The 18,842-nt window shown below is 37.3% G+C and overlaps 1 protein-coding gene across 1 annotated transcript; it reads left to right on the plus strand.

Moving 5' to 3' along the window:
* Positions 1-12,665: 12,665 nt before the first annotated feature.
* On the plus strand, positions 12,666-18,466 carry LOC104223451 (transmembrane emp24 domain-containing protein p24beta3). The gene is made up of 4 exons (XM_009774900.2): positions 12,666-13,024; positions 15,466-15,652; positions 15,978-16,085; positions 18,022-18,466. The coding sequence occupies exons 1-4, from the start codon at positions 12,797-12,799 to the stop codon at positions 18,153-18,155; spliced, it is 657 nt and encodes a 218-aa protein (XP_009773202.1). The 5' UTR covers positions 12,666-12,796; the 3' UTR covers positions 18,156-18,466.
* Positions 18,467-18,842: the final 376 nt, after the last annotated feature.

Consider the following 18,842-nt stretch of genomic DNA (forward strand, 5'->3'; position numbering starts at 1 on the left):
TTTAATGAAACAATACGACAGGGAACAACAAACTACTTCCATCCATTATAACCGTCCCAATGTGGATTGAACGAAAGAAATAGATGAACAAAAACAAAAGAACAAAAAAAAACAAATACAGCTAAGGAATCATGAGCAGAGAAACAAAATTAAATCCAAATATCCAAATCAAAATAGATTAACAAATTACAGAAGCCTGAAATTAAACCAAGATAGTAAGAGAGAGAGAAATAAACCTCAAAGTAAATTTGAAATTTGATTGAGTCACGGTTTTGAATTCGAGAATATGACGAATCGCGGACGGGAACTCGAATCGGCACCAGAAATCTATCACGAGCGACGAACTCAAATCAACCTCGACTTAAATCCGTTCTCATATTCGAAGACCAAAAATCAGAAAACAAATGCAGAAGCAGAAATGTTCTCGTCAGAATCAACAGAAGAAAACCAAAGTTTTTTTGTATTATTTTTTTTATTGTGAAATCTAATAGAACTGATTCTTGATATCTAAACTAGGATATTAAAAAAGAAATGGAAAATTCAGACACCAAAAACCTCGTCTTCTTTCTCTGTGTATCTGTGTGTGCATGTTTTTGCGATGGGGGTGCGGGCTACTGTGTGCGTGTGGTCACCGGTGGAGTGGTAGTGGTGGAAATCATAGGTTCTAGGGTTCTCTCATGGCTACTTCCTTTTTGGTGTCTCTAGGGTTAATTCTCTTAAGGAAGATGAAGAAGCTTGGCTCTTTTATGGAAAATGGCTGGCTCTTCATGTGTTAGGGTTTTTTAAGGTTAGGGGAGTATGAGCTTAGGAATTATGGGATTGAAAATTATGGACTAGATCCGAATTGGGACAAATTTGGCCAAATATACCTTTAAAAGTGGTCATTTAACTCTACTAGACTAAAGCTATTAATTCCTAAAATACTAACTATAAAATTGTGAAATCATTCCTAATTAAAATAAATTACCAAAATAAAACTAAATACTAAAAAATAAAATTATTTTTGTATAGTTTTTAATTTTATGAAAGGTAGATAAACTAAAAGTAGCTAAATAAAATATCAATTAGCTAAATAAGAGAAAATATTTTTGTAATTTTTATTTTTGTAATAAAATAAAGTAAAAGGGTCAAAACTAGTAAAAATAGTGATATTAGACCTAAACTAAATATTTAAAATGCCAAAGTGTGTAAAATCTCGGGGAGGGGTCAAATATTACATGTCTACACCTATAATTGTGGTGTGAGTTTGGGCGACATCAATTTTTGGCGCCGTTGTCGGGAGTTAAACGGAATTAGCTATATATCTAGATTTTGTGTGCTTTGTCTTCTTTTCCTTCCAAGTCACTAATTTTGTTTTTGAATAGATTTTAGGTACGAAAATGGCTCTCAACAACGAGCCCATCAGAAATGTGCCATTGGGGGAGGAAGTGGACGATAATCAAATGGGTGAGGTTCCTCTTGAACCTCAAGCTAATAGATGAGGTCTCCCGCCTCACGATAATGTGCCCGCCCCTCCCCCACCTCCACCAAGAGCGGCACCCCACCAACAATTACCAAACGGGGGTTATGCAAGTGCTATAGTCATGCCCCGCATTAGGGCGGGAAACTTCCAAATCACCAACGTGATGCTTACACTACTTGAGCAACGGGGATTCTTCACCGGGGCTCTGAATCAAAATGCCTACAAGTATCTCAAGGGGTTCGTCGATATTTGTTAGGGGAGCAAGAAAACAAATGTCTTTGAGGACGCACTGAGGTTGATGCTATTTCCCTTTTCTCTACGGGAAAAGGCATTAGACTGGTTAGAGAGGTTTCCCAATCATTCCATCCACACTTGGGATGAGTTGGCAGGGAAGTTCGTTTCCAAATTCTTTTCTCCGGGACATATGGCGACGCTTTGGGATAAGATTCTTGCTTTCAAGCAAGAACCCAATAAGCCATTGCACGAGATTTGGGAAAGATATCGTACCATGGCTAAAGAGTGCCCGAACAATGATATAACTGAGGCCATGATCCAACAGACCTTCTACATGGGGATCAACACAACTTATCAATGTGTGGTTAACCAACTTGCCGGGGGGAACTTCATGAATACACCATATGTAGAAGCTTGTGAAATTCTTGATTAGATGGTGGATACCTCTTCGGCATGGCAAAGTAGAGCCAATGTTCCGCAAGGTGACCCTAATGTTATTCACTACACAAGGAGCTACATGATCATAAGCAAGCTATTACTGAGTTGACAACTACCATGAACCAATTTGCCAAAGCTCAGCTTCAACAAGTTCAAGGGCCGAAACATGCAATGGAAGGTGTGAATATAATGGTAAACAAAATACGGCAACAAGGTCAACAAATGCAAAACCGTCCGGAACAATTTATGCAATATGATAGTGGTTATGATCAAGGTGATTCTTTCAATTAGCAAGAAGAAGAAGTTCAATATGTCAACAATTATCAAGTCCAAAGAAACAATGCTTAAGGATAAAACCAACAACAATGGAGGTCGCAAGGGAACCAAGGTAATTGGAACAACCAAAACCACCAAGGCAATTGGAGTGGTTGCAATCCTAATTAAGGAAATTAGAACAATCAAGGCAATTGGAGTAATAAAGGCAATTGGGGTGGAAACAATCAAAGCAATTGGAGAGGAAATAACCAAGGAGGGTGGAACAATAACAACAACAATCGGGGGTTGGGTTTTCAAAAGCCCCCGATGTTCCAACAATCGAGCAATCCACCTCCATATTCTTCTCAAGGTCCGAGCTCTTTTACCAATGAGATGGGTAGAATTAAAAACATGTTTAAACAGATGATGGAGAAGAACTCCCACTTCGATGCTTAATTAGCCTCGCACAACACTTCTATTCAGAATTTGGAGGTTCAATTAGGCCAAATCTCACAAGCTTTGAACACTCGTCCTAAGGTGGCACTACCTAGTGATACGGTGGTAAACCCGAAGGGTGTAAATAATACGGGACATGTTATGGCCGTGACTACTAGAAGTGGAAAATGTGGAAAAGCAACCACCTCAAGTAAAAGAAGGATTATGGATGAAGATGTTGTGGTACAAGATGATGAAATCCCAAGCAATGTGGTTCAAGCTAATGAAGAAGTGAGAATTGATATTGATGAAAGTGTGGAGGATACGCAAGAAGAAGTGAACCAGTCTAGGGAACACGTGATTGACATGCCAGAATTGGTAGTGCTTAAGGCTAAGGCACCAATGCCAAGGAAAGTGTGGAGTTTTCCCAAATTCTTTATGCAATTTCACTAAAAACTGCTGGAAGACTGGCCTTTTGTAAACTTAGTCAATTTTGTCGAATCTTATGCACCTCACTCTCCATCTTGATTCTAAAACAACTATTTCCACCCATACTCATCTCAATAGAACTTCACATGTCTAAAATGTAACATTACTACTCAATTAACATGCCCATGCCTAAGTCAAATATATGGGGTGTTACATTAAAGGATCAAATCTAGAGATAGTAAGACCCGACTTGAGCATATATCACTTGATTTGTTCAATACCTATTTGGACTTGAGAAAGTCAAATTGGGCAAAATCACTCAAACTACTGAGAGGTATAGAGTGGGTAATTGCATGTGATTGCTATACTACGACCCCGACTAATCTAAATTGCATTAGAGCTTACAACCTGTTACGTAACCATCATTTGAAAAATAACCAAAACCAAAAACATTGTCTTCTAGTTTATTAATTGCAATTAATGGTTTAAAGTAGAAATAGAAACAACCAACAAGAATGTGAAAGTATAAATTGGATTTTATTATTGCTTCGACCGCCTCACTACTTATAATTGTGGTTTGAGTTTGGGCGACATCAAGAAGCTCAAAATGGCTTTGACTACAGCACAAGTTCTAGTGTTGCCTTCCAGTTCGGGGATGTATACTGTGTATTGTGATGCTTTACGTATTGGTTTGGGTTGTGTATTGATGTAGGAGGGGCGAGTTATTGCATATGCTTCACATCAGCTAAAGCCTCATGAGAATAATTACCCGTACATGATTTGGAGTTGGCTGCGATTGTTCATGCTCTTAAGATCTGGAGGTATTATCTTTATGGGGTGTCTTGTGAGGTTTACACCGATCATCGCAGCTTGCAACATTTGTTTAAACAGAGGGATCTCAATTTGAGGCAGTGCAGGTGGCTTGAGTTACTAAAGGACTATGATATCACCATTCTTTACCACCCGGGCAAGGCAAATATAGTTGCGGATGCCTTGAGAAGAAAGGCTAAGAGTATGGGTAGCTTGGCATTCATCCCAGCACAGGAGAGGCCACTAGCTTTGGACATTCAGCCCTTGGGTAACAGACTTGTAAGGTTGGATATTTTAGAGCCCAGCTGAGTTCTTGCATGCGTCGTTGCCCAGTCTTCACAATTGGAGCAGATCAAGGCTCGTCAGTTTGATGATCTGCACCTGTTGGCTCTCAGAGACAATACTATAAGGTACTCCAAGGAGGTTACTATCGGCGAGGATGGTGTTTTACGACTCCAGGGTCATCTATGTGTTCTTAATATTGATGGGCTGAGGGAAAGGATTCTAGAGGAGGCACATAGCTCTCGGTATTATATTCATCTAGGTGCTATAAAGATGTATCGCGACCTGAGGTAATATTATTGGTGGTGGCGGATGAAGAAGAACATAGTTGAGTATGTCGCGAGGGGTCTAAATTGCCAACAGGTTACGTAGGAGCACCAGAGGCCAGGTGGCCTACTCCAGTAGATGACTATAACTGAGTGGAAATGGTAGCGCATTACTATGGACTTCGTAATTAGGTTACCGCAGACCTTGCGGAAGTTTGATACAGTTTGGGTCATTATCGACAGGTTGACCAAGTCGGCACACTCCATTCCGGTTGTGACCGCATATAATTTAGAGAGGTTGGCCCAGATTTATATTCAGGAGATAGTTCGGTTGCATGGTGTGCCTATTTCCATCATATCAGATAGAGGCCCTCAGTTTACTTCACATTTTGGAGAGTAGTATAGAGTGAGTTGGGGACCCGGGTTGAGCTCAGCATATCCTTTCATCTGCAGACCGACGGGCAGTCAGAGAGGATAGTTCAGATCTTGGAAAATATGCTCAGAGCATGTATGACTGACTTTGGATGGGAAATGGGATCGATTCTTTCCTTTGCCCGAGTTTTCTTACAACAACAGTTATCAGTCCAACATCGAGATGGCTCTGTTTGAGGCTTTATATGGTCGGCGATGTCGTTCACCCATCGGGTGGTTTGAGTCCGGCAAGGCTAAGTTATATGATACTAATTTCTGAAGGATGCCTTGGAAAAGGTAAAGTTGATTCAGGTGCGACTTCGCACAGCACAATCCAGACCGAAGAGTTACGCGGATCAGAAGCACGTGATTTATCATTTATGGTGGGCGAGAAGGTTCTCTTGAAAGTCTCGCCGATGAAGGGGATCATGAAGTTCGAGAAGAAGGTCAAATTGAGCCCAAGATTTAAAGGCCCATTTGAGGTGTTGAGGCAAGTTGGGAGGTTGCTGATCGAGGCCAACCCTACACTACTACAAAGTAGCGAGAGTGGTCGAAGCAGTTTTTACCTGAGAAGGTTGGGATCGATTTCCACAGGGAGCTAGAAATGAGAATTGGGTTTCTATCTAAGTTAGAGATGCATAATTGCTCTTAATTGCACTTCTAATCATAGTTGGTTTTGATATTACTTCTAAATTTATACTAATAAGATGCTAAATTAAGCTAAGTTAAGCTAAGAGTAAAAAAGTTGAATGTTGTCTAAATAGTTAAAAGGCACTAGGAAAGTGACTTTCTCCTAGGTGGATACTTGACGGATTCTCGAGTCTAAGGCTAGTTTGTCATGTTGGGGATTACGATATAACCATTGCACGATACTACTCACTCTATACCTCTCGGTAGTTTGAGTGATTTTGCCGTAATTAACTTTCTCAAGACCAATTGGGTGTGATAATTTGTACAAGCAATTGAGGTTCAAGTCGGGTATTACTATCTCTAGGTTTAACCCTTTAATTGGTGCTATCAATCTCTTGAATACGCCCTAATTCCTTGTTGGACTAATTTTTCTAGACTTAAGCTCTCTTTCTCAAGAAGAGCCTAAGTCAAATAAGCACAAATTAGTGTTTGCAACCACTAATTCAACATTGTAACCATATTAGTCCAAATATCAAACACCTATAGACATTCAGGCCCTAAAACACAAGACCCATCAAATGTCCACATTAGGGTTGAGCCACAACCCTAGCTAATGGGTCTAGCTACTCATGATAATAGAAGAAAACAAAGAAATAGATGAAAAAAACCCATAATATTTAATTACAAGATAAAACTTGAAGATTCAATGGTAAAACTATTGTAAAATTACTCAAAATGGTAAAGGAACACTGTTCACGAGCGCATCTGCTAGTTAGAATACAACTGATGACCTAAAAATGGGAAAAGAAACTATTTATACTAGGCCGAATTTTCTGGACAAAAATACCCCTACGGGGGTAGTGCGGTCCACATAAAATCGAGTGCGGCCGCACTGAGGCTCTTGGCTTAAAACTTCTGCTCTCGGAACTTGGTCACCGCGGGCCGCACAAAATGCACCGCGGCCGCGGTGGCTTCTATTGCGGCCCGCACAAAAAGGATCGCGGACCGTATTAGCAATGATTCCCCAAATTAGCAACTCTCTAAACTTCAGCTTTGCGGACCGCACAATATCGAGTGCGGCCGCGATCCGCACAAACTACTTTGCGGCTGCATTGCTTGAGTGCCTGAAATGAGCACCTCTCTGAACTCCTCATTGCGGACCGCACATAATGGAGTGCGGCCGCATTGGACCTATTGCATTGTGCTTGGACTTGTCCTTGGTACTTGTGCATGTTTCACACCTTTTTGAGCTGGTTTTGACGAATTGTCACCTTGTTGACCAAACCCTACAAACAAGTATAACATGTAAGCCTTTGGGACTATTTTATACACATTTTTAATCAAAACTCAAGTAAAAAAGAGTGTAAAATGCACCACAATCCATAGTTATCAGTTGCTTATGAGCTTGCATTGCCTCCTAGTCTATTAGGAGTTCATCCGATTTTTCACGTGTCTATGCTTCATAGGTATCATGCCGATTGTTCGCATGTGTTAGATTTCAGCACGATTCAATTAGATGAGAGCCTGGGTTGTAAGGAAGAGCCAGTTGCTATTATGGATAGGCAAGTTCGCCAGTTGAGGTCCAAGAAGATTTCTGCGGTAAAGGTTCAGTGGAGGGGCTAACCAATCGAGGAGGCAACTTGGGAGGCCGAGGAGGACATACGTAGAAGATATCCACACTTATTCAGCACTCCACGTATGATTCTAGACCCATTCAAGGGCGAATATTTGTTTAAGAGGTGGAGAATGTAATGATCCGACCAGTTATTTTGCTTTCTAGAACCCCGTTCCCTTAAATAAGACTCCTCATATGTGATTTTATTATTTTATGACTTTCAGAGATGGTTAGTTTGGGATTTGGAAGGGTTCGGGTTGAAATCGGAACACTTGGTTTCTTGGTTTGGCTTTAAAAGGCTAAGTTTGACTTCGGTCAACGTTTTGAGTAAATGACTTCGAAATCGGAATTTGACTCCAATAGGTTCGTATGACGATTTCGGACTTGCGCATATGTTCAAATCGAGTTTTGGATGACCCGGGAGCGTTTTGACGCCTAATAGTGAAAGTTGGCTCATGGAAGGTTTTAAAGTTCTTTAAATTTTATTCGGAGTAGGTTTTGGTGTTATCGAGGTCCGTTTGGAATTCCGAGCTTGGAAATAATTCCGTATGGTGATTTAAGACTTGCACGTAAAAATTAGTGTCATTCCGAATAGTGTAAGTATGATTCGGCGCGTTCTGAGCGATTTGGAAACTTGAAATTCATAATTTGATTCAATTCAGTTTTGGGGTGCGATTCTTTGTTTCGTTGTTGTTTTATGCGTTTTGAGAGTTCGAGAAGGCCCGTATTATGTTTATGGACTTGTTGGTGCATTTGGACGGGGTCCTGAGTGGCTCGGGTGTGTTTTGGACCACACGAAGCGATGTAGGAAAAACCAGAAATTTCAGTTCTGGTTTCCTTCTTCGCAAACACGGAAGGACCTTTGTGCGTAGAAGGATTTGGAGTACTGGGGATGGAGGGAATTTTCCCCTTCGCGTTCGCATAGGCAGGGCCACGTTCACGAAGGCCTGGGCCCTTTGGCCTTCGCGTTCGCGGTTGGAGGGCCGCATTCGCATAGCAGCTTGGGCCTGGGCCACCCAGTTTCCCTTCGCGTTTGCGTGCCAGGCCCCGCATTAGCGTAGATGCTTTTCCTGGGCTCCTCATGTTTTTCCTTAGCGATCGCATATTCTTGGACGCGATCGCATATAAGGACCCCTGGGCAGTGTCTTGTTTCAAATCGGGACTTAGGCTATTTTGAGCTCATTTATTGCACTGTTGGACGATTTTGGAGCTTTAAAAAGGAGGATTTAAACCTAGCTTTTGTAGGTAAGTAATTCCTACCCAATGTGATTTTAATACATAGATTAAGGGTAGATTTTAACAAATAAAATTGTAAAAATTATGGGTTTAGATGAAAAACCTAGATTTTGATAAAAATAAAATTTAACCACGAAAATGGTTATGGATGGAGTGAAAATCATATATTTGGGTTCGTGAGATTATGGGTAACAACTTTCTTCAATAGTTTTCGAAATTCGGGCCCGTGGGCCCATGAGTGAATTTTGGGAATCCTTCAATTGGGGTTGGGTAACCACTCTAATAGTTAGAATGTGAAATTTGAACATGTATTGACTATTTTATATAATATTTGACGAGTTTCGAGTCGTTTGACACCGAGTTGGGGATTTAAAGCATATTTGTGGATCATAAGTGAGCTTTGAGACGAGGTAGGTCTCTTTTTTAACCTCATAAGAGGGAATTTACCCCATAGGTGACTTGAATTAATATGTGCTTCTAATTGTGTGGGTTACGTACGCACGAGGTGACGAGAGTCCGTGCGTAGCTACTAATTATGCTTATGTCCAGGTAGTTTATGACCCAAATCATGTTATATGCACCCTACTTGTTAATTTAAGTGCTTAAGTTATATTGGAAATTGATAAAGGAATTGTAAAAGATCGAATTTCATTTACTTGAGTTTTGACGGGTTACTTGACCGTTAATAGGAATTGGTGCTTCTTTGTATACTAGCCTCTTAATAAATCTTTGCATCGGTTGTTTATAAAGTATCTTCTCTTCTTGTGGAGCGGGTCGAATGCCTCGGCAGTAGAATAGATGCATCTATGGTTCGTGCCATTTGATCTTCGGCAGTGCACAATTTATATATTTGTATTTTGGATCGGGCCTCGACATAATTCGTGCGTAATAATAATAATACTTGGAGCCCAACTATACTTGATATCGTGGTATTGCCTTGAGAGGTCAAATTGTTAAATGATGGAAATTGATTTGGGATTTATGATCAGTAAAAGAATTGTTATTTATTTCTTGTTATTGAGTTTTAGTTTCATTTATATAACCCATGCTTATTTAGAATTTCAGTATTTTATTATTAGCCCATAGTAAGTGTCGAAGTCGACCCCTCAACTACTTCTTCGAGGTTAGACTAGATACTTACTAGGTACATGTTGTTTATGTACTAACGTTACACTCCTGCACTAATCGTGCAAGATCTGAGGTAGGTGCATCTGGATATCATCCCGACGCGCACTCCTAATTTCATGAGACTTTGCGGTGAGCTGCCTTCCGAGCCGTTCTGCAGTATCCTGAGTCTTTCTTTTGCTTTTACTTGCTGTCTACTTCATTTCGGACAGTAGTGTAGTATTTTTGTATATTCTACTAGTGGCTCATACACTTGTGACACCAGGTCTTGGAAATTATGCTAGTAGACACTTGTTGATTTTGATTATTTACTTCATCTCATTTACTCTTTAATTGTCTAATACTCATTTTATGAAACTTTTCAATTCTTGTTTATTCAATAATTAAAAATCAACTATTTTTAAATTGCTAAAAGAAACAATCACATAGTTGGTCCACTATTGGCTTGCCTAGCGGTAACGTTGGGCGCCATCACGACCTATAGGAGAAATTGGGTCGTAACAGCTTATATCTTGGATGGCAAGAAGCAACATGATATAAAAAAGAACTGCATAAGATAATCGACTAATTTACAAACCTGCACAGGGATGTGAAGTAAATGTGAAAAAAGGGTGGCAATCACTTAAGTGGTAAATGCATCGAGTATTTAGCATCTAAAGAAAGAAACCAAAATCTTTTCGTGACATATTAACAACAAAATATTTACAAACCAGATAGAGTATTATGACCTTTGCAGATGAAAAGTTGTGTGAAGAAGGAGCCAATTAGTAAACAACATCAAGAGAATTGAAATGTGAAAGTACTTCAAATCAAAGTGGGAGATCTTATTACTAGCCGCAAGCATAGTTATAAATTTATAGTTTCTCCACTGAGAAAGAAGTAAGGGATGCACTAATTCCTACAAATGAAAAAAAATAGATTTTTAAATGTTATTCAGTTAGGTCACAGAGTGAAGGCGAAGCATCAAGTTTGTTCTAATTCAGTCTTTATAAGTAATGTCTGAAAACTAAGCAAACTTTAGCAACCACGATCTCCAAAATTGATAAAAATAAAATTTCAGAATAAACAAAACAGAGATATATCTATTGATCTCAAATCTTACCTTTTAAATGCTTGTTCTACCATGAAAACTACACTACCTGAATCTAATTATGGGAAAGCAACTATAAATGGTAGATTCACTTTTCTCATTTCAATTGACGAAACCCACCAATAAATCATTGAACGAACATTAAAGTCAAATCCTAACCCTAATTGTGAAAACCCAACTCTGTAACTTTCATTCACGAATTAATGAAATTGAGCTGGATAGATACAAAATGATGGGCTGAAGTTTTTGTGAATAAACTGAATCTTATAACTTCCATTAAAAGATGTTCCAAAACGTTCCATGGATTATGTTGTACGGTTGCCAAATTTTGCTTTCACGATATGCAGTTAAATAAAAATCTAATAAAAAACGTGGGAGTCCATTTTTTGGAATTGGAGTAATTATATTTTTTACTGTTAAGTTTGAAAACAGTATCTATCCAAAATGTGGGACTCTGTGAATAATTAAATTGGTTAAGTCTTTAAAATTTTGTACAATTTTAAAAAAAATTTAATATCCAAATTTATTGGAATTTGTCTTAAAGCATGATACGTGTCGATATTCCATTGTGACACTTGGCATAATATCATGGATTTGCCTCTTCTTTTATATATAGATAGATTTTAAAACAAACAAAAATAAATAAACAACGGGAAATCTTAGTAGTTTAGGTATTGCAAAATTTTATTTTGTGTCTCACACAACTGACGCTAATTGTGTGAAGCTTCTTTTTTGTCTTACAACTGTGTGATCCCAGAATTTTGTGGACCCAAATGTGTAAGATATGGGTCCACAAATGTCTGAAATAAAAAGAGGTCTCACACAACTAATGTCAGTTGTGTGAGGCACACCATAAAATCACTTATCATATTTTTATGTTATTAGTGAGTATTGGATTTGCCACCTCGTAGTCCCTCTCTATTTTCCTTTTCTCCTGGAAGAGAGAAAATAAAGGCAAAATACATAAGTTACCCCCCGAACTATGACCCAAATCCCTGTTACACACTTTCTAGGAACGAATATTACTTTACACACCCAACCTTTCTAAAGTGTATCTAATACACACTACTTTGCCCACGTGGATAGTGCGTGTTTTTCCCAACAAATGAGTCGCGTGAACAGAAGAATTTTGTGTCAGATGTCAATTTTTTTTTAGTTTTTTAAAATTTTAAATTGAGTCATCTTCTTCCTTTTTAAAAATTCTGCCATAGCTACTCCTTGAGCTCTATCACCCGATCTCCTTCTTCTCAAATAGATATACCACGATTTCTTATATCTCTTCTCGTTATAGAGAAGCTTAACTTGAGCTTTACCCATGGCGAAGTCAAATTTTTAGAAAGCAAGAATTTTCCGAAATTTTTTCCAACCATTAAAGCTTAGCTCAAGATTTTGCACATTCTTTAATTTTATTAATGGATGATTTTTTAAATAGTTGACTTGTGGCGATGACAGTTAATGACGGTCGAACTTTTACCGAAGTGAAATGAAAAATGAGTTGGATCTGGGCTCAAAAATTTGATTCAATTTCAGCGGAAAAGATGGAGTTTTGGGTGTGTTTTTCTTGTGATTTTTGTTAATTAATGGTGGCTTTGTTATTAAGTAAAAGGTGGAGGAAGAAGCTATGGTGTTTGATGGTGAGAGAGGAGGAAGACAACCATGATAGTTTAGATGAGGAAGATGAGGGGTATAATTGTAATTTAAATTTTTTTAATTTTTTATTTTAAAAAATGACACGTATCACTGTTTGATTGGTGCGTGATATTGTACATATTCTGAAAAACTGGTTAAGAAAAAAATGGTGTGTCTAAGATACACTTTGGAAAGGTTGAGTGTGTAAAGTAATATTCGTTCCTGAAAAGTGTCTAACAGGGATTTGGGTCATAGTTCGGGTGACAACTTATGTATTTTGCCAGAAAATAAATAAACAAAAAATCCATCCAACAAAACGATGTCAGGTTCGATGGTAGTGTAAAATTAGACACCCGCACGTCACTTCTGTATCTTACAATTACAAAATCTGCCCCAAAATCTCCGAAAACGAATTTTCACAATCCTAAAAGAGCTCGTCGGGGCCGGAGATGGAAACAACAACCGGAGACGGAATCAGGCGGTCAAAGGTCTTCGCTTTGGTGGCAATTCTTCTATTCAGTTTCGTGAACGACATAACGGCGTTATCGGTAACGGTAAACGATGAGGAATGCGTGTACGAGTACGTTCTCTATGAAAACGACATGATTTCTGGAAACTTCGTCGTCGTTGATCATGACATCTTTTGGAGTTCCGATCATCCCGGCATCGATTTCGTCGTATGTCTTCTTTTTTTCTTTCTTTCCCTTTTAGCTTAATTGTGTATTTGTTTTTTCTCAAAATCGACTTTATGCCATTACTTGTGAACTGTTTTTGAGATTGATTACACGTTATTGGATCCACTTGTTTTTCACTTAGTTGATTTTTTTAGATTTAGCTCTTTTGAGATTTTTTATAGATTTGATAGATAACAATTATAAGAGCTATTGCATGTATTATTCTTCATAGGAAAACGTTTATACTGTATATAAAATTGCTGTTGAAATTTGTTTATCTAAAGGTGAATTGTTGTTGAAATTCAGATAGACTGTAAAGGTTTCCTCTCATTTTTTTTTTTTAATGTAAATTAAGGTAAAAAATGAATTATCATTAAGTGAAGTGAATCTCATGGAAGGCATAGGCGGATCCAAGATTTGAACTTTATGGCTTCGAGTTTGAAATTCTATTACAACCTATTTGATTTACTGTGTTCAAATCTATTATTTCTACTTATTTAGTGAATTTTGTTTTTTACATATTAGACTTGAATGAACCCATAACTTGTACACTACATACGTCCCTCCGTGAAAGAGAATAGTTTTCTCCAATAATTATTTTGCAGTAATCAAGTGTTTAGTTTTCTGAAATTCTCAAAGCATAGAGCAGGAATTATGACTTTACACTGAAGGGAGGAAAATTGCTTATCACTTCTTCCTAGTATTATGTTTTAGGATCCTTGAGTTGGTTTGAATGTTTTTCTTCAATGACTGGACATTTTGCTACCTACTGCCATCACTTGCTTTTTGTTTCAAGACTGTATATTCTGCTACTTACTGCCATCACTTGCTTTTTGTTTAGATATTAGCACTTTTGTCTGCTTATTATTTGCACTTGCTAATCATCCCACAATACCAGCGATTTTGGCCATTTTAACTTAAATGAAATAGTGAAAATCAATCAATCAACTGCGCCTCAAGTCCAAATCTGTTGAGGTCGGCTATATTATTAACTTTTGCTTTACTGAGGTTAATTTCACTCCAATACTAAATGATCTGCCTTATTGTCTTCCCTCACTAAAGTATTATACAACAACTAAGACTCAGTCCGAAACAAGTTGGGGCTCGTTAAAGTTTCATGATTTCCAAATTTCTACTCTCCTAACTATGTTCATACTTCATACCTTCGGCTAGCTTGATAGCATCTTTGGCTGACCAACGAACGTATGTCTAATTATGAGTCATACTATATCATCGTTTGGTTCTAGAGGCCAGACAAAATCTAGTTTCAGAGAATTAGACAAGCTCTTGGATTAGCTCTTTAAATCTGTATATATCCTATTCTGATGGAACCAGCCATTGCCTTCTGGTTCTCGCCCCCGCTGATGTAGACATACGCTTTATCATGCTCATCTTACATGCATCGTTTCATTCATCATCTTTGGAGCCATCCATTGCTGAACCACTAATTTATGGATCACTATTTATTGAGGATTTTACGCCTGACTTGGTACTACTCAACTGGGGGTTTGACTAGTCCACGTAGTTTCCTTGAGAAATTTACTAGAGCTTGCTTCAGAGCACTGTACTCTTTCATTTCAATTGGCTGAACTTCATTTGACTCGGAGATATCTTATTTTCTTTCATAAAAGCTCTTAACTTTTTTCGGTTCTGGTGCTTGACCAGATTCATTGTCATAAGAAATTTTATTCATAAACCTGAAATCTCTTTTTTCAAATACCACACATGATTTCTCAACTATCCTCCAATTATACAACCTTTGCTTCCCTCTACCTGATTTTTTTTTCTCCTCTTTCCTCCTCTTGTAGCCTCTTCAACATGCACAAATAACCATTATTCTTCTCTTTGCAAACTCACATGTAATCCCCTGTTCCATTAATCAGCGCTATCACTGAAGCACTGTTGTCATAAGCTTGCTCAAGGCACACTTAAGCCCTGAAGCTAGGTGCAAAAGAAGCTATGAGTTTAGCTTGCTTAGATGGTGCAGGATCAAGGGACTAAGCTGTGCGCCTCATCCCATGGACTCTCTCTGGAAGAGAGTATTACTAAACTTAAACATTTTTTCTAATTGTAAATTTTCTCAATTTTGTTAGTAATTATTTTTTGGGTTTAAATAATTATTCTTGAAATACAAATTTATTTTATTTTTTCCCCTTTATTTGAGCCTTTGGGTAAAGTATAAGAAAGATGCTCCAGCATCAGAAGTTAGTCTTTGTTTGGTGGTGATGAGGAGTCATGGGAATCCAGCACATGTTAATGTCAAAAAATTTATTATACACAACAGACTGCTTCCACCTCTTAGCCATGTCTGCACTTGATGTAACTTATAATGGGAGCTTATTACCTCATTATTAATATGTTCTTATTTGTTTACTTTCGCCGCAACCTCATAGTGAAAAAGAGATCACGAATCTTTCTTATTAAGTCTTGTTACTCTCATGCAGGTGACAGCACCCGGGGAAAATGTTGTACACACAATGAAGGGAACATCTGGGGATAAATTTGAGTTCAAGGCCCCTCGGAGTGGGATGTACAAGTTCTGTTTTAAGAATCCTTATTCAACACCAGAAACAGTCTCTTTCTACATACATATTGGACACATCCCCAATGAGCATGACCTTGCTAAAGATGGTTGGTCTTATTTGCCATGTTATTGTTTTATCATTAATATTTTAGAAATATTAATTTCTGCTTTTACACAAATTTGGTTCCGTTGGTGACAAGAGACTGATATATTCTTTATGGTATTTCAGTAGCTGTGGAGGCTGACAGGCTGTTATGCATTATGTTAATTGACTGATATGTTCTTATATGTATTGCTGGGATAGTGGGATATTATGTATTATGTTTTTTGACTGATATGTTCTTTATGCATAGCTAGGATTAGCTGCAGACTGTTATATTTTATTCACGTCCCTTTTCTTTTCTCATTTAACATTTACTAACCTTTGTGCAGAACATTTGGACCCCATTAATGTCAAAATTGCTGAACTAAGAGAGGCATTGGAGTCGGTTACTTCAGAGCAGAAGTACCTAAGAGCACGTGATGCTCGGCATCGTCATAGTAAGACTTCATTCTTTTTTTTGATAAGGACTTTATTGCTCTTTTATTTGAAATGGATATAAACTTGATTGGTTTTCCTTTATCCTAGTATGCCGAATGTCATTTATGTGGTAAATGCTTGATGACATTGAGACCGACTAGCTTATAGAACCGGCATAATAGTTCAGGACCCCCTGAACTTGACAAATTTTGTTTAGTTCCCCCTTAAGATTCATGTGGTTTTTAATACCCCCCCCCCCCCCCCGAACTTGAACTTGGAAATTTCACAGCCTCGACCCCCCCCCTAGAAGCTGACAATCCATGAGAGTGTGACACACGCGCTCCCACATGGAAATTTTTGTCCACGTGGCATTCTTTTACAATAAAAAATATATTTTTATGTTTTTAAGTCCACCAACTATTTAAATTATTTTTTTCGTTCCAAAATCTAAAAAAAAAAACTTGAAAAAACGTTATTTTGATTATAATTTTTTAGTTTGCTAAAAATAATAAAATTTTAATCAAGTTACTTTTACATATTTGATCAGCAAAAGAAGGAATACATAATTAGAACATATTATCATTGCATCTAAATAAAATACGTTGTTGGAACTCCATAAATTGGCTAAATGAATATTTAGCTAAAATAGTAAAATTCCGACCAAATACTTGTGAATTTGTCTCGAAAAAGAAAAATGCATAGTTTAAATAAATAGTCATTGCATGAAAATAAAGTACACATAAATTTTTCTTTTTGTAGAAAATACATCATTTGAACTTCATTACTTTGGCTAAATCTTCTTTTTATTTGGCTAAAATAAATGGAGTTTCAACTAACTTTCAGAAAAGAAATACATAGTTGAAACATATATTCATTGTATCTAAAAATATACAATTGGGATAAGATATGCAATGTATATTAAGAAGAAACAACGAGAAATATAATTGGAACAAATAAATCATTATATTTGATTACGTGGCAATTAATATTTGAAAAATACCCCCACTTGGAAGCTGATTTTTTGTTTTTTCTTCCCTTCCACGCACCTAAAAGAGAGTGTATTTACGCTCTTTGCCACATCAGCATCTAGGGAGGTCAAGATTGTCAAATTTTCAAGTTCAGGGGGTATTAAAGACCACGTTAAGTTTAAGGGGGAACTAAATAAAAATTGCCAAGTTTAGGAGGATCCCGAATATTTGTGCCTATAAAACCTGGATTGGTGGATTTACTTTTAAACAAGATACTGCCAGCAGTAGGCAACTGTCTATTTTTACATTTGAACCAACTGATGCTTACTTCTGAAAATGGTGCTGCAAAAATGCGACCTGTGGTGACTTAACAACAATTCATTTCCTAGTGATGGCATAGCATTTTTTGAAGACAAAAAGCAATATCATCTACTGATGTCACTCCAATTGTAGCTTACTCTAGGCTTCATTAAAATATTGCTAGGTGTTAAGTCATGCTGACTTTTAGATAAAATGGTGTTATTTAGACAGGTTAATAGCTTTTGAAGCTATTGCGTATAAGGCAAGTCTTCTGCTGCACTCTAGGGGTGTTATTTATCTAATTCCAAAGTATGTTGTGCTCTTCTTATGTATCTTCCCTTCTTATGATACGGTAAAAAGATGAGTAAAGTTGAGGTTTAAAATTTATTAAGCACCTTGTCTGGAAATAGTTAAAGTGAAGTTCCCTTATATAAACAAAATGGCCAATAAAAGAAAACAAAAAATTCAAATATTTCGTTTGGTGGGTGTTATGAGTATGCTTTCTTCTGAATTTTACCAATGTTTCTGGACCTATATTCACTTCTTTATGATGGTGGATGTAAAATCTCCATTGGCTTCTTTCTTCCTGTTTACGTTTGATCTTTGCCCATGGGGTTAATCTTGAATAATAGAGTTCATTCATCATGTGATCTACTGCTTATCTGATGTGTGTGTTCATCTGGTACAGCTAATGAAAGCACAAGGAAGCGTGTTATATTTTACACAATTGGAGAGTATCTGTTGCTTATATTGGCAAGCGGGCTTCAAGTTCTGTATATCCGACAACTATTCAGCAAGTCAGTTGGCTATAACCGGGTTTGACCAATTTTGGTTGTAGCATAGTGTTTTTTCACCTTTGTTCTACAGGAACTAGAGTTGTTTTGGTCAGTTGAGAGAAGGGCATCCTTCTGTAGCATCTTTTCTTAAGTTATTATTTGAAAGGATTTGATCCATTCTCAAAAGCAGGTTTAAATTTCTGTGAATGATGGATATGGTTCGTTCGTTTAGAAGTACTTCAGATGGATTCACAACATTGGTTATTTATAAGACGTCATCTTGAAAAGATGTTGCTGTTACGGTAACTTGTAAAAGTTGTGCGGTATTATTTTGACGAATGGATAGTCGTTTTCTCCTGTTCCGGATTTTTTAAAATCTTTTATGTGCGGTATATATATATATATATATCCGAAGACAGACCTGGTACGCCACTTAACACGGGAAAATATTGGAAAAAGTGGCAGCTAATGAATTGTTCATTGCATAGGGTGGTTGATTGTGACTGACTATTGACTTGGTAGTGTGTATACTTGAATAGTTAAACATGCTGGTAAATTTAGCTGACTTGTCGACATTTTTTCCTAGGAAAAAAGACATTATAGTCTTTGTAAAAATAATAGCCGAAAAAATGTATATTTGTTATATTATATATATACATTTTGTATGTTACATTTAAAAATTATACAAATTTTATATTATACTTTTTTTGCTAGTAGATATAAATAGTTTATG

This window comes from Nicotiana sylvestris, chromosome 1 (genome assembly GCF_000393655.2).
Source record: "Nicotiana sylvestris chromosome 1, ASM39365v2, whole genome shotgun sequence".
Taxonomy (NCBI): Eukaryota; Viridiplantae; Streptophyta; class Magnoliopsida; order Solanales; family Solanaceae; genus Nicotiana; species Nicotiana sylvestris.

Excerpts from the sequence above, each read along its gene's own strand:
- LOC104223451 (XM_009774900.2), top strand. The coding sequence starts at position 12,797 with ATGGAAACAACAACCGGAGACGGAATCAGGCGGTCAAAGGTCTTCGCT. Across the intron at positions 13,025-15,465 it reads ATCCCGGCATCGATTTCGTC|GTGACAGCACCCGGGGAAAA; the intron begins GTATGTCTTCTT and ends ACTCTCATGCAG. Across the intron at positions 15,653-15,977 it reads GCATGACCTTGCTAAAGATG|AACATTTGGACCCCATTAAT; the intron begins GTTGGTCTTATT and ends ACCTTTGTGCAG.